This window comes from Vespa velutina, chromosome 2 (assembly GCF_912470025.1).
Source record: "Vespa velutina chromosome 2, iVesVel2.1, whole genome shotgun sequence".
In the NCBI taxonomy this organism is placed as follows: domain Eukaryota; kingdom Metazoa; phylum Arthropoda; class Insecta; order Hymenoptera; family Vespidae; genus Vespa; species Vespa velutina.
In genome coordinates this window covers 7,431,479-7,445,258 of record NC_062189.1, presented here as the reverse complement: position 1 = coordinate 7,445,258, position 13,780 = coordinate 7,431,479, and the positions used below count along the sequence as shown (strand labels likewise).

Genomic DNA, 13,780 nt, shown 5'->3' with positions numbered 1-13,780 from the left:
CTCTCTCTTTCTCTCTCTCTCTATCTATCTATCTTTCGTTTATTTCTTCTATTTCAGACGTTAGAATCGCGTTAAGAGATTCTCAAGACGAATGAGAAAGAGAAAGGAAAACGTTGAAATGGTCATAGACGGATCAAGAGGATGACTGCTTCTGACAAGGTGAGGGAACGGGGGAACATGGGTGATGGAAGGTGAGTAGTGGGAGAAAGTGATGTTACGATGTATTGGAAGATGGTGGGTGCTACAACGTCTTAACTGCCTCCCGCTTAGTTATTATAAATATTAGATCGATAAGAAGTAAATTAAAGTATTGAATTTTAATGATAAAACGATTCGTTTGATATCATTTTACAAATGAACATAAACTGATAAAATATTTCAATGGTATTACTTAACCACATCGTTCGGACATTGTTTCTATCTTCTTTTTACGTAAAAGTACGCGTCATTTCACTTTTCGTTTGATAATTATTGAAATTAATTTTAATAATTATCAATTAATAATTAATCTAATGTATTTGATTATATCGAAGATAAACTGATAAGGAGCCATTAATGTCGAAAGATATTATCGCTATGACGTCGAAACAGTTACTGTTCTTATAAGATCGAATGTTTATGATTGTTTACTATTCGGTGTATTAAATGTCTTTCTATGAATTTAGCACAGTAAACGTACGTACGACGTGGAATGGAAAAAAGAAAATAAAAATAAAAGTTGTGTCTATATGAATTGTATCTTCGTGTACTATGTTTATTCTTCTCTCTCTTTCTCTTTCTCTTTCTACTTTGGTTTCAAAAATTTTGAAACGAAATGTTTATCACCAATGTTTACTTAATTGATAGTGTTACGATATCTTTCTGAAGTGTTTGCAAGACATGGCGCTTAAATTTTTTTTTTATCAAATCGATATAATGAATGTTTAAAATATGATAATCGTGCGTTAATTCAATCAGTTATACAATTTTAGTCGAAGTGACTCCTGAACGTTCTTATCAACGATTAAAAGTTTCTTTACCTTTGTAAATTAGTAGATATTAATATTTTAAAAATACTTTATGCAAGAAGATTCAATGATTTGTTTGATCGTCGTTTATCTTATTGTAATTTTATTTGGATTTTTCAAAATTAAGCATTAGAAATTTTTGAAAAATATTGTTTTTCATACAAGATTCCTTTGATTTCCAAGGGAGAAAATATTTTTTCTTTTCTTTTGGATAACAACTTACATTTTTTATAATTGCAAATATATTCTATGAGAAAAAGGGACAAGTAACTTTTGTACTGAAATATTATTTCTGATAACGTTTTATTTTAAATATCCGATATAATGATAGTAAGATAATCAAAAATCATAATTCTTCTCTCTTGTAAAATATTTTAAACTTATATTAAGTCTATTAAATATATCACTTTTGTCTTACTACATATTGCATCTACGTTAATTTTTTATATTCAATATTTAAACTCTGATTAATACGTCAACACTTTGTACATATTCTTATCTCGATTTTTCCTTCATCTTTCTTTTTTCTTTTGAATGAAGATTAAATTTATTTATGTATATATATTTTTTCTTTTTTATCATATTTCATAATGACTCGTCAGAATGTACTCAATGAAGATAAAATTTTATCAATGAGTATTATTCAATAAAAAACTTTTGTCGTATATTATTCTTTCAAAATGAGAATATAACTGATAATGATATATGTAGTTAACATTGCAAATCTACATCTGGTTATTTATTTTCGCTACGTATTCATTATATGTATATTGAATATGTATCTGTTTAATTGACATGATATGTTTGAAAGTACATACAGGTAAATACGTTATTATATTTAAAAAAAAAAAAAAAAAAAAAAAAAAAAAAATAGCTTCGCAATTAACATTTTTCTAATAATTATGATTTTTGTTATTGCAAATAAAACAAAAAGAAAAAAAAAGAAATATTTTTAATCTGTCATCTTAAGTTCAGTACAGTTCTATTATTTCAATACGTATGATTTCATGGAATCTCTTTCTCTCTCTCTCTCTCTCCCTCTCTCTCTTTCTCTTTCTCTTTCTCTTTCTCTCTCTCTCTCTCTCTCTAAGATAAAAAGCTTTTAATAATAAAAATGGTAGATATTCTGAAAGAGTTGTAAACGTATTAACAATGTCAGTAATAATTTTCACAAGATTGTAAAATGTTTAACAAAGAAACGTATATCATTAATTTGCGAACTGTATGTTCATCCAGTACATTTCCTCTCTCTCTCTCTCTCTCTCTTTCTCTTTTTTCTCTCTCTTTCTCTCTCTCTCTCTCTCTCTCTCTCTCTCTCTTCGTCTATTTGTTTTTTCTTCCTTTTATGGTTAACAGATGTATGTAAATGGTAACGACGTAGAATCATCGTCACTCGTCAGTCGGCCGTGTTAATTGAATAAACGAAAAGATAAAGTTAATTAGATCGTAACAGTTCGTTCGTATCAAGAAAACGTATAAGTGTAAAATAATGTGCTGATTGTTTCTTGTTTCTAAAACGTTCGTTCGTTTTGAATTAAATAAATAAACATAAAAATAAGCAATTAAGATAGTTACATATATATTAAATATATACTTATTCGTATAATTATACTCCGTCATTATCATAATCAGGGATAATGTCAGACATAAAAAAACAAATCGAGGATCATTTCAAGACACTAGCACCTAAATTGGCAAGTCTTCTACGCAATGATTATTACAAATTCGAGTACGAGTTGGAACGGCCAAACGAATCTATATTTTTCTCTAGTACATTTTATATGAGAATAAAGTTTTGGATAAATGATAATAACGATATCAAAGGTAATAATAAAATAGAGATGAATAAGGAGAGAATAATAACCATGCGATTAGTTGCGAAGACGCCAATCATGAATGATGAAATGCAAAAGACAATGAAAGCAAATGAACAATTTTACAACGAGATAATTTTTTATCGTAATTATGCCTTAAAGAGCGATAATTTTCCAAAATGTTATTACTCCAATGAGAATGATCTCTTCGGAGCGACCTTGATTTTGGAAGATATAACTACCAAAGGTTACAAGATACATCCAAAAAGGATCGATATACCGTTGGATGATATTTTTTCTGTTATGAAAGAAATTGCAAGATTTCATGCGAAAGGATACGTAATGAAGGAAAAACATCCAGAGAAATTTTTCGAGTTAATCAAAACTTTTAAAGAATGCCGATACGATTCTAACGGTAATAATCCGCACGATCATTTCGTTTATCTATTGAATCATGTTGCCTGCAGACCAATAAATTATTTGCGAAGAAACAATTACAACAGTAATATTTGTGACAAACTTGAGGAATATTTGAAGGACGCTTATCGTAATATAATATTGCGAATTATCGAACCGATTGAGCCATTGGCGATAATTTGTCATGGTGATCTTACTATTAATAATATGTTATTTAAAAGAGACGAGAAAGGGACGCGAGTGATGTTGATTGATTTCGCTTTAATACGATATGGATCACCTACGATCGATCTATCGACGTTTCTCTGTCTCTCTTGCTGGAGTCAAGTCAAATGCGAGAACTTACCAATGGTATTGAGGATCTATTACGATGAATTAATGAGATGTTTAAAGGAAAATGGTCTGAAAGATTTAGAGAAATTTTCATTCGAAGCTTTTTGGAACGATTACGTCGAACACGTATTATTTGGTTACACCATATGTTCATACTTTTTATGTACACTTATGGACGAAACTTCCTCAGTGATATTGGATAATAATTTAGAAAGTTTAACGAACACGATCTTCGAATTCGGCGGTGATAGAGTTACGAAAGCTTTAGCAGAAATTTTAATCGATTTGAAAGAACTCGGTTGTTTTGACAAAATTTTATCTTAATAATTGGATAATTGATAAATTCCAATGAGATAAAAATGAGACAAAACATTGATATCGATAATTGACTATATCCCGATACTTATTGTCCATCGAGAATACTACCATCTAGAATTTTTCACTTTTCTGATCACACTTGTTTTATAATTTTTTTTTTTTTTCTTTTTATTACTGATCGTTGAAGAAAATATCTTCGAAACAAGTTTCATGAAGACAAAAGAAACAAAAACAAAAAGAAGAAGGAAATAAAATTAGAATCTTTTACAAATTTTTATTATAAAAAGGTATCGATATTCACCAATTTTTTCTGTCGTAAAGAGAGAGAGGGAGAAAGAGAAAAAGAAAGAGAATAAGGAAAATAAAAAGATTAAAAAAAAGAAGATAAAAAATTCGTTTAAAAAGTTGACGGCCACGTCTATCGAATACACCGAACAAAGCCTTTTACCATCGTGATCAAAGTTAAAAGGAGAAGTTCGAGGACGCGCAAAAATTATTATTCTTTCGAACGTAGCGATAGCAGAAGACTCAGGTTGGTATCTGCCTTTCAAATAACGGCGTACCCATGCTTTACTACCGTGGTTACTATCGTGCACCGGGGGAAAAAAAAAGAAAAAAAAAAAGAACTTTGTCATTTCCATATATTTTTCCGCGTGCGTCTTGGCGCGCGCGACTCGCAGGAAATTCGTTTATCACGTCGTAGCCTGAATTTCAAACGGGGGGCCCTGTCACCCCCTCTCCATACCGCCCGTCAAAAATTTCCTTTACCTTTTGCTATGAAAGAAACGAGAGAGAGGGAGAGAGAGAGAGAAAGAGAGAGAGAGAGAGAGAGAGAGAGAGAGAGAGGAGGAGAAGAAGAAAGATAGAGACTGTGCAACTCCTCGTTCAATTTTCTTACCTCTTATGCATGATCATATATGCGAACGAGTTGAGATAAACGATAAAAAATAGAAAATACGTGAGGGAGAGAAAGAGAGAGTGAGAGAGAGAGAGAGAGAGAGAAAGAGAGAAAGGAAGAAAGAATTCAAGATAGTTTTTAATCAATATCAGACGTTAGAATAAGTGTGAATATTAACGCGAGTGAATAGTAACAATTTTAATTGTAAAAGTGTTAGTAACATTGCGTGAAGTTTAGCTACAATTGTAATAAATAGAGAAAAATGAGGAAAAGCACTTTCACGAAAAAATTTCATTATATCGCAGAAAATCGAAAGTATTATGTATCTGTATGTAATAGATACGTGTATATATAACAACTACGTGTATATGTAACGTGTATATATAGGTGTATATATATATATATATGTATGTATGTATGTATGTATGTATGTATGTATGTATGTATGTATATATGTATGTATGTATTTACGCACTTACTTATGTATTAGTACGAACATAATATATAATAGATATATTATGTATGGAGGTGCATTCTGGTGTTGCTTTCAAACGTGGTATCATATTCCGTAAAATCGAGTCTACATGGTGGGTAGATGCATACACATATACATATATGCATATATGCATATATACATACGTGGTCGTATATACGTACGTACTTATATATTGAATGCAATTTATACGAGGTTGCATCGATCGACGTGATATAGATATCACAATAACGAGGAATTGTTCATAATGAGAGAAATTGGATATACACGTTGTAGATACTTAGAATATCATCGTAGATAGATTCGGGGGAGACTGATTTATGGAGATTATTAATATTAATATAAAATTGATCTTATAATTATTTGATATAATTATTCGATATTTTTATTCAATATATATATATATATATATATATATATATATATATATATATATATATATGTATATATGTATATATACTTATTTATATATAAATAATTGAATAATTATTTGATTAATTTATAATATTTTTTTGCTATGATCTTTCTTGTATATTGTTTGCTTGTTTCTTTTTTTCATAAATAAATATTAAACAAATTTAATGAAAAATTGTTTTTTATTACTAATAATTCTTATTGTAGGACGATCTTCTCTTTCTTCAGTTTTTTCTTTATTCCTTTTTCTTTTCTTTTTTTTTTTTTTTTTTTTTAAAGAATAAATATAATCCTTTTGATAATCGCTCGTTCAATACCAATCGTTTTTATCGTGCTTCTAAAGAAGAAGTGTACAAGTTTGATCGTTAAATTCGACGAATCCAACATTTTCTACGCGTTGCCGACAAGTTCGAGAACTTTTTGAGAGGTCGAAAAGAGTTTAACGATCGCTGACAAGTAACATGTGGATAGCTCTGCTAGAAGAAGAAAGAGAAAGAGAGAGAGAGAGAGAGAGAGAGAGAGAGAGAAGGGGAATAATGTTATAAAGAACTACAAGCATTTAGGAGAGTTAAATTTGAAACGAAAACCTGTAGAAACAATTAAATCGAATATTAGTTCATAAGATCGAGTATTTTTTGAGGTTTTTATTTTTTTCTTTTTTTTTTTTCAAATTTCCAATATATTTGCAATTTAGAAATTATTACATATTATATTTCACTTTACTATCGGTCTATTTTTATTCTATTACGGAGAATAAAAATAAATAATACTCGTTTCGATGAAAGAAAAAACAAAAGAAGAAAAATAAATTACGAAATAATTATCCTATCGATCGAGAAGTCTTTCGAAAAGTCATATTTCAAAAAAAAAAAAAAAAAAAAAGTAAAAGAAAAAGAAAAGAAAGAACACTGTCGATAAAAATTTAATACGTACTAATACGTAAAAAAGAAAAAAATAATATTTCCAAAAATTTAATTTCCCATTAAGAAATAAGTAATAGAAGGTATATGCATATATACATACATAAATACATAAATATGTAATAACGTCGATCATATTTATTTTAAGAGGGATACGAGCAATTTTTTTTCTTCATGTTTTAGCGTTTTAATCTGACGAAAGGTAATTCCGTTTCTTGAAGTAGAAAATATTTTGACAACGAAAAAAAAGAGAAAAAGAGAAAAAGAAAATAAGAGAGAGAAAGAGAGAGAGAGAGAGAGAGAGAGAGAAAAAGAAAGAGAGAGGGAGAGAGAGGGAGAGAGTGGAGAATGTTGGGCGTTGAAGTCGTGAGTCGCGTGCTCCAAGTTTTAAGATGCAATATTTTAGAAGAGCTAGAGGAGAAGAAATGAAAGAAGGAGAGAAAGAGCCCTTTAATGCGACAAAGCAAATAACCTTCGGTCTAAGAAGATTGCGAGGGAAACAAGGTCGGCCAAGGATGCGAGTGCGCTGTTGCAGAAAGAGAGGCAGAACTTACACGCCCCTTACTACTCTCTTCTCCCACCATTTTTCCCCGCGCCCCTCTATTCCGTCTTTCTACAAGTCCCGTTCTACCCACGCAGAATCTTGATAAGCAAGAATGGCCAGATAAATAAATTTTTCCGTCCTCCTCTCTCTCTCTCTCTCTCTCTCTCTCTCTCTCTCCCTCTCTCTCTCTCTCTCTTTATCTTTCTTTCTCATGTATTCCTTCAAAAGTTTTTGTATCGAAATTCTCTAGTGTTATTTCTTCTGTGATCTGTATTTAAAATATCTTTAACAAATGTATTATTACCGAAGTGTGTGATTTATGATTCGACGATTATTCATATATATATATATATATATATATGAATAATCGTATATCTATATACATAATTGTGTATATATATATATACACAATTATGTATATAGATATACTTACATAAGTGGGTGTGTGTGTACACACTTATGTATTTGTACATTTGCAGAAAATATTTTTGCTTTGTACAAGTTGAGATCAATGATTCTAAAGTATTCATTGTATCCACAATATATATATATATATATATATATATATATATATATATATATGTTCAATAGAAAAAAATGGCAAAATAAAATAGTAGGCAATAAAACGATACATTTTCCTCATGTATATATTTCACACCTTACGTTCCTTTCAATGTGCGAATGATCGATGATTCGAAATAAAAAAATATCCAATAAAAAGGGAAAGGGAAATATACGATAAGAGTAGAAAGGGTCTTGCTTAGCTGGCAGATCGAAATATTTTTCGACGCGACTCGTGACAAATAACTTTGTTCCTAATCCGAAATTAATTCCGTCCTAGTCGTAATTTATCGTTCTTAAGGAAATAAGAAAATAAAAACAAAAGAAAAAAGAAATGAACAAAGAAAGAGAGAGAAAGAGAGAGAGAGAAACAGAGAGAAAGAAAGAGAGGGAGAGAGAGAGAGAGAGAAAAAGAAAGAAAGAAAGAAAGAGAGAGAGAGAAAGAAAGAGAGAGAAAGAGGGAGAGAGAGAAAGAAAGAGAGCGAGAGAGAAAAAGAAAGAGAAAGAAAGAGAGCGAGAGAGAAAAAGAAAGAGAAAGAAAGAAAGAGAGAGAGAGAGAGAGAGAGAGAGAGAGAGAGAGAGCAGTGTCTTGGCACGCGAGCGCGCATGTAAAGAACCGAAGGAAAACCTTGGATTACCGATAACGTTATCATTTTATCTTTCGATATGGTTGATCGATAACACGAAGGAAAATATTCACGCTAGTTTAAAAGGGGAACAAAACGACCGTTGATTACTAGCTAAAGTAATAAAAAAAAAAAAAAAAAAAAAATTGTGATATTGAATCAATCTGATATATAATGTGTCATTGAATATATAATGTGTCATTGAAAATGTGTCAAATGAAAAATGAAATTTCATATGACAAATCTTCCACTCGTTGGATCAAGCAATTATTTCACGCTGTTTGAGGAATTTATAATGAAAATGACTTTTATTTTCTAATCACATTATATATAAAATGATGTAAACCCAGATATTTTACTATCCAATTGTCAGTTCGATTATATCTATCGAAGTATAGAATCGAAGTATACAAATCGAAGAATATTTTCGTTTTGACATGAAAGTTTTTACATAGAAATGAAAAATAAATGTTAACGAAACATATCAGTTAACTGGACGATATATCACGAACAATACTGTCGAATATGTACTTCAAAAAGAGTATTATGTCTCTCTCTCTCTCTCTCTCTCTCTCTCTCTCTCTCTCTGTCTCTCTTTTACTCTCAGACACACGTACACAATCTCTCTCATTCGCGATACGTAAGTATGCAAATGCAAGAGTACATTTATCTCGGCACCACGCCCATGTATTTCCTGGGAGCTTCCGGACGCATTGTCGGTAGCGAATCGAATCCCCACACCCCTAGTCGAAGCCGCTACCCTCGTACCCACCCTTCGAGAGCAAGCATCCCCCTCCCCGTCACCCTCTCCCCCCTTCTTCATCCCGCGAAATCCCCGTGGTGCCGCCACCCCAGTCCGATACTCCGGAGATTTACGAGCAAACTAGCCTGCTCCCCAGGGCTAATAGACCGCCAAGTTATGGGCCAATTCAATTTAATTTCGAAAATAAACAACCGCCGACGGCGACGTAGGTCAATTTATTCCTAAATACCGCGAACCACCTACGAGATACGTTAGTCCTCAATTTTCTATCTCTTTCTCTCCTTCATATTCTAATCTCTTACTTTGGTCCACTTGTACCAATAGACTTATGAACATACAGAGAATAATGGGCCATGACTTGTTCCATAGAAAATACGTATTGTTCGATATAGTTTGAAGAAGAAGAAGATGAAGGAGAAAAAGATCCATTCGAAATAATCTTCCAAACTTTTGATAATTGCATATCACATAGCATTATTATCGGTCGAATTGATACAATAATAATTAACTTCATTGAAACAATGAATTATAATTCAATCGTAATAAATGTATATACGATTTACGTCGCAACGATGTCTGATAATCATTTAATATAATTATTCTTTCATTGAAGATAGATTCGATTTTAATCGATCTTAATTACGATAAATACATACATATAGATATAAATATATATAATTATATTTTTTATTATTTTATGAATCGAGTTTGACGTTAGTCTAATATAATCGATTAGTCTAATTATATCGTTTCGATATTTCGTTAATTCGTATTATCTTCGATTGCAAATTAATAATCGATAAATCGACGAAGAAAACGATGAAAGAAATAAAAAGAATTGTTTTAAAAGTACAACGAAAGGTTTCGAATTCGTGCGCGTTCGATAATAATAAAACCACGTTTGAAATAGATGCGAGTAGACAATTATTGGTTAGGGTATACTTCTTAACGAAGAAGTGGTCCAAGTTTAATGAATTTTCGTGCTCCAACTCGTTTCGAGCCGTGAATGATCGATGCCTGTTAAATCATGAAAGGTTAACACGATCTCGCACTCTATTATTCCCCTCTTCTTTCTCTCTCTCTCTCTCTCTCTCTCTCTCTCTCTCTCTTCCTTCCCTTTCTCTTTTTAAAGCAGCATCATCAAAAAAAAAAAAAAAAAAAAAAAAAAAGAAAAACGACAAAAAAATAAAAAAAAAAAGAAGTCAAAAATTATAAGTAAGTCAGTAAATATATGAAAAATCGAATTTGTTTGACAAATCGAATTGGTGTAAAATTCTGTGACAAACAAGCGTACATTCAAATATTAGCCAATCGCGTTCGCGTTCATTCGAACAAACTAAAATTCGAAATTTTACCCATTGGGTATCCACTTAAGCGCGTACACATCTCGCAGTTTACACATTTCATTTAATCGAAATGTTTTATGGGATTAAATTTTTTCTCTCTCTCTCTCTCTCTCTCTTTCTCTCTATCTCTTGTTTTTTTTTTCGAAAAATCCGACCATACTCTAGATGACCGTTCTAATTAGAATGTCGAATAAATCATTCGAATCGCTGGCACTAGAATTATTATATGTAGGTACTTATATCAAACGTAGACCAGAGCGAACCCTTCTTCACGAACTTACTATAAAAGTTTCGCTTCTACCACTTCTTCTTCTTCTTCTTCTTCTTCTTCTTCTTCCTTTTCCTCTTCCTCTTCTTCTTCTTCTTCTTCTTCTTCTTTTTTTTTCTCCTTCTTTTTCTTCTTCTTTTACTTCCTCTTCTACTTCTTTTTCCTTGATTCTGTAAGAACTTTTAATTAAAAGCTGCGCCTCTTCTAAAGACTTATGACGTTCAAATCGAAGAGACATTTTTTCTTTTGATATTATACGATATATATATATATATATATATATATATATAATATTTATATATAAATAAATAATATATACATATAATCTTAAATGATAGCAAGTATAAAGCAGCCTATCATTTGAAATCATCTTTTAATTTTTCTTTATAAAATTTTCGAGGGTATTGTTACTCCTCCAATTTCGGGGTTAGCCCGAAAACAGTAAATTTATGATAAGGATCTGCCTCATCTATTAAAAATAAAATTAACTTCTCGTCTCAGTGGACTCTCGTCATAACGATGGATATTTTTTTACTGAAACACTGTAAATATATATGTATATATCAAATTTAATGTAAATAAATATATGTATATATCAAATAAATAAAATGTAGTATTCAATATTTAATAATATTTATTAACGAGATAGATGGAATACACAATTTAACAGGTTTAAGGTTAACTAAGATATTTTAACGGATAATTATAGATTCTGTTTAACGCAAGTATTATTTCAAAATTTTTTACAACTATATGCATATTCATATACGTTCCTCCATTAGATAGATACATCAACTGCAACTTAAAATACATTTGCAATTTGACAAATTGATAAATATAATAATCTATTCAATTATCGTTTTACTTATTATTATATCATCGAAACATTACAATCATACTATATATATATACATTTTTATATATAGTATATTTCCGAGTAACTACTTACCTATGTTTTGTTGCTGTTGTTATTGATTTTTCTTTTCGTTTTCTTTTCTTTTTTTTTTTTTTTTTGATTTTTCCTTCTTTTTTCTATTTCTTTTTTCTTTATTCTTTTTCTAATGTCATTTCAAAATATAAAAGATCCAGTAGAGAGGGAGTTATTGGCTGTCTTGTAGATTGGATCCTGGATACGAAGAGCATATTCCACTCTAATCACATCGTTACAACATCGTGTTGATCATCGTACGTGTAATTGCGTCCCGAGACACACTATATATCTGGCGTTACGCAGGCTTCTCTCTCTATCTCTCCATTTCTCTCTCTCTCTCTCTCTCTCTCTCTCTCCATTTCTCTCTCTCCTCTCTCTTTCTCTTCTCTCTCTCTTTCTCTCTCTCTCTCTCTCTATGTTCGATTTTGCACGTTTCGCTCCGTTCGTCGTTGTCCCTCTCTCTGATTGCGTTTCAACGGGAATTTGCATTTCTATCAACGAGCGACGATACGGTCGCTTTAACACGGACTAGTTTCCTCTAAATAATACCGTAAAGGAAGACAAATGAAAAAAATAAAAAATAAAAAAATAAAAGGAACAGAAAAAATATGTTCGTAAGCAGTGGCGGATTTTAACTTCAAGGGCCCCATGACGTTATAAATTGTTTAGATTCCCATTAATATACATCAATAATATATATATATATACATTTCTTGTTTCTTTTCATTCAACTGTTCGTTCAAATGATAAAAGCGTGTAAATATGTTTCGATTAAATTCGATTACATTTCGTAAAAAAATAAATATCGTATATTGGCCATTAGATGTTCAATTACATTGATTAAATAATAATATATATTTGTTGTTGACGCGTGATGTTCTGTTTCATCTTTTCCAAAAGAAAGAAAAAAAAAATTGAACGCCTATTTTCAGATTATTCGTTTCAGTTCTTTCAACGAATTGTCAATTAAATCGTTATAAATGTTGTAAGGTTAATACAAGCAATAATTGAGAATTTCTGGTCGGCGATTGTCGAAATAAAATAATAAAATCTCATTCGATTAACTCATGTTAATCCTATTATTTTTCTTTATCTCCTTTCTCTCTCTCTCTCTCTCTCTCTCTCTCTCTCTCTCTCTCTCTCTTTAGTGTTCACATCATTCTATCTTTATATCCTCGGTAATCCTATTAAACTTTACTAATTTTTACCAATACTCGTGCTTGTATTCGTTCGATGAAATTACAGAATAAATATATATATATATATATATATATATATATATATATATATATATATAAAATGCTTATTCGCAGATTGTCAACAAAAAAAAAAAAGAAGAAAGTACCTTAAACGACTACTTCGAACTATTTTTTTTATTGAAAATCATTGAAGAGATCTTCGACTTTTTCTATTTCTTTTTTTACCCTGTAATTTCTAAATTCATGAACTATTTCGGTGTCATGTAGATACAAAAATTGCCGACTGTATTTCTTTTGTATTCACGAGATACCAATGCTTATCCTTTTATTCATAGTTGTTCTTTTATGAACGAAACAAAGAAATAAGAGAAAGAGAGAAAGAGAGAGAAAGAGAGAGAAAGAAAGGGAGAGAGATGACGATATTGACAAATACGAGCCTTTCTTGAAGAAGTGCGAAGAAAATGTAAAAGAGCATATCTCTGTTACTATACACACACACACACACACACACACACATATGTATGTGTGATTTTGTGCGAGAGATAGAGAGAAATAAAGAGAGAAAGAGATAGAGAAAGAATGGAAAAATGAAGTAGGAAAGGGACAAAGAGGGTGCAAAGGAATATCAGCTGGCTCGTTTATTTTCCTTCCTCGATCTTTTCGTTTTCACTTACTTACAAAAGATGTTTAGGATAGGATTTCTTTCACGCTCGTATACTTCTCGATTCGAAAATACGAGACCATTGCTTCACGTCATCGTAAGGATTTCTTCAATGAACGATGAAAGAATGGAAAGAACTATAAATATATATGTGTATATATATATATATATATATATATATATATATATATATATATATATATAAGTATTAGATATATCGTTACGACTCTATTAATTTCATCGTAACATTGTAACCATAATAACGGA

The 13,780-nt window shown here is 30.7% G+C and overlaps 2 protein-coding genes across 5 annotated transcripts in view; one reads left to right on the top strand and one right to left on the bottom strand.

The window, feature by feature from the left end:
- Positions 1-13,780, bottom strand: part of LOC124946566 (zwei Ig domain protein zig-8-like) — a 322,344-nt gene that overhangs the window by 142,505 nt on the left and 166,059 nt on the right. The gene's annotated exons all lie outside the window — the stretch shown is intronic.
- Positions 2,369-4,487, top strand: LOC124946565. Its single transcript, XM_047487380.1, has one exon. The coding sequence runs from the start codon at positions 2,645-2,647 to the stop codon at positions 3,893-3,895; it is 1,251 nt and encodes a 416-aa protein (XP_047343336.1). The 5' UTR covers positions 2,369-2,644; the 3' UTR covers positions 3,896-4,487.

Excerpts from the sequence above, each read along its gene's own strand:
- LOC124946565 (XM_047487380.1), top strand. The coding sequence starts at position 2,645 with ATGTCAGACATAAAAAAACAAATCGAGGATCATTTCAAGACACTAGCA.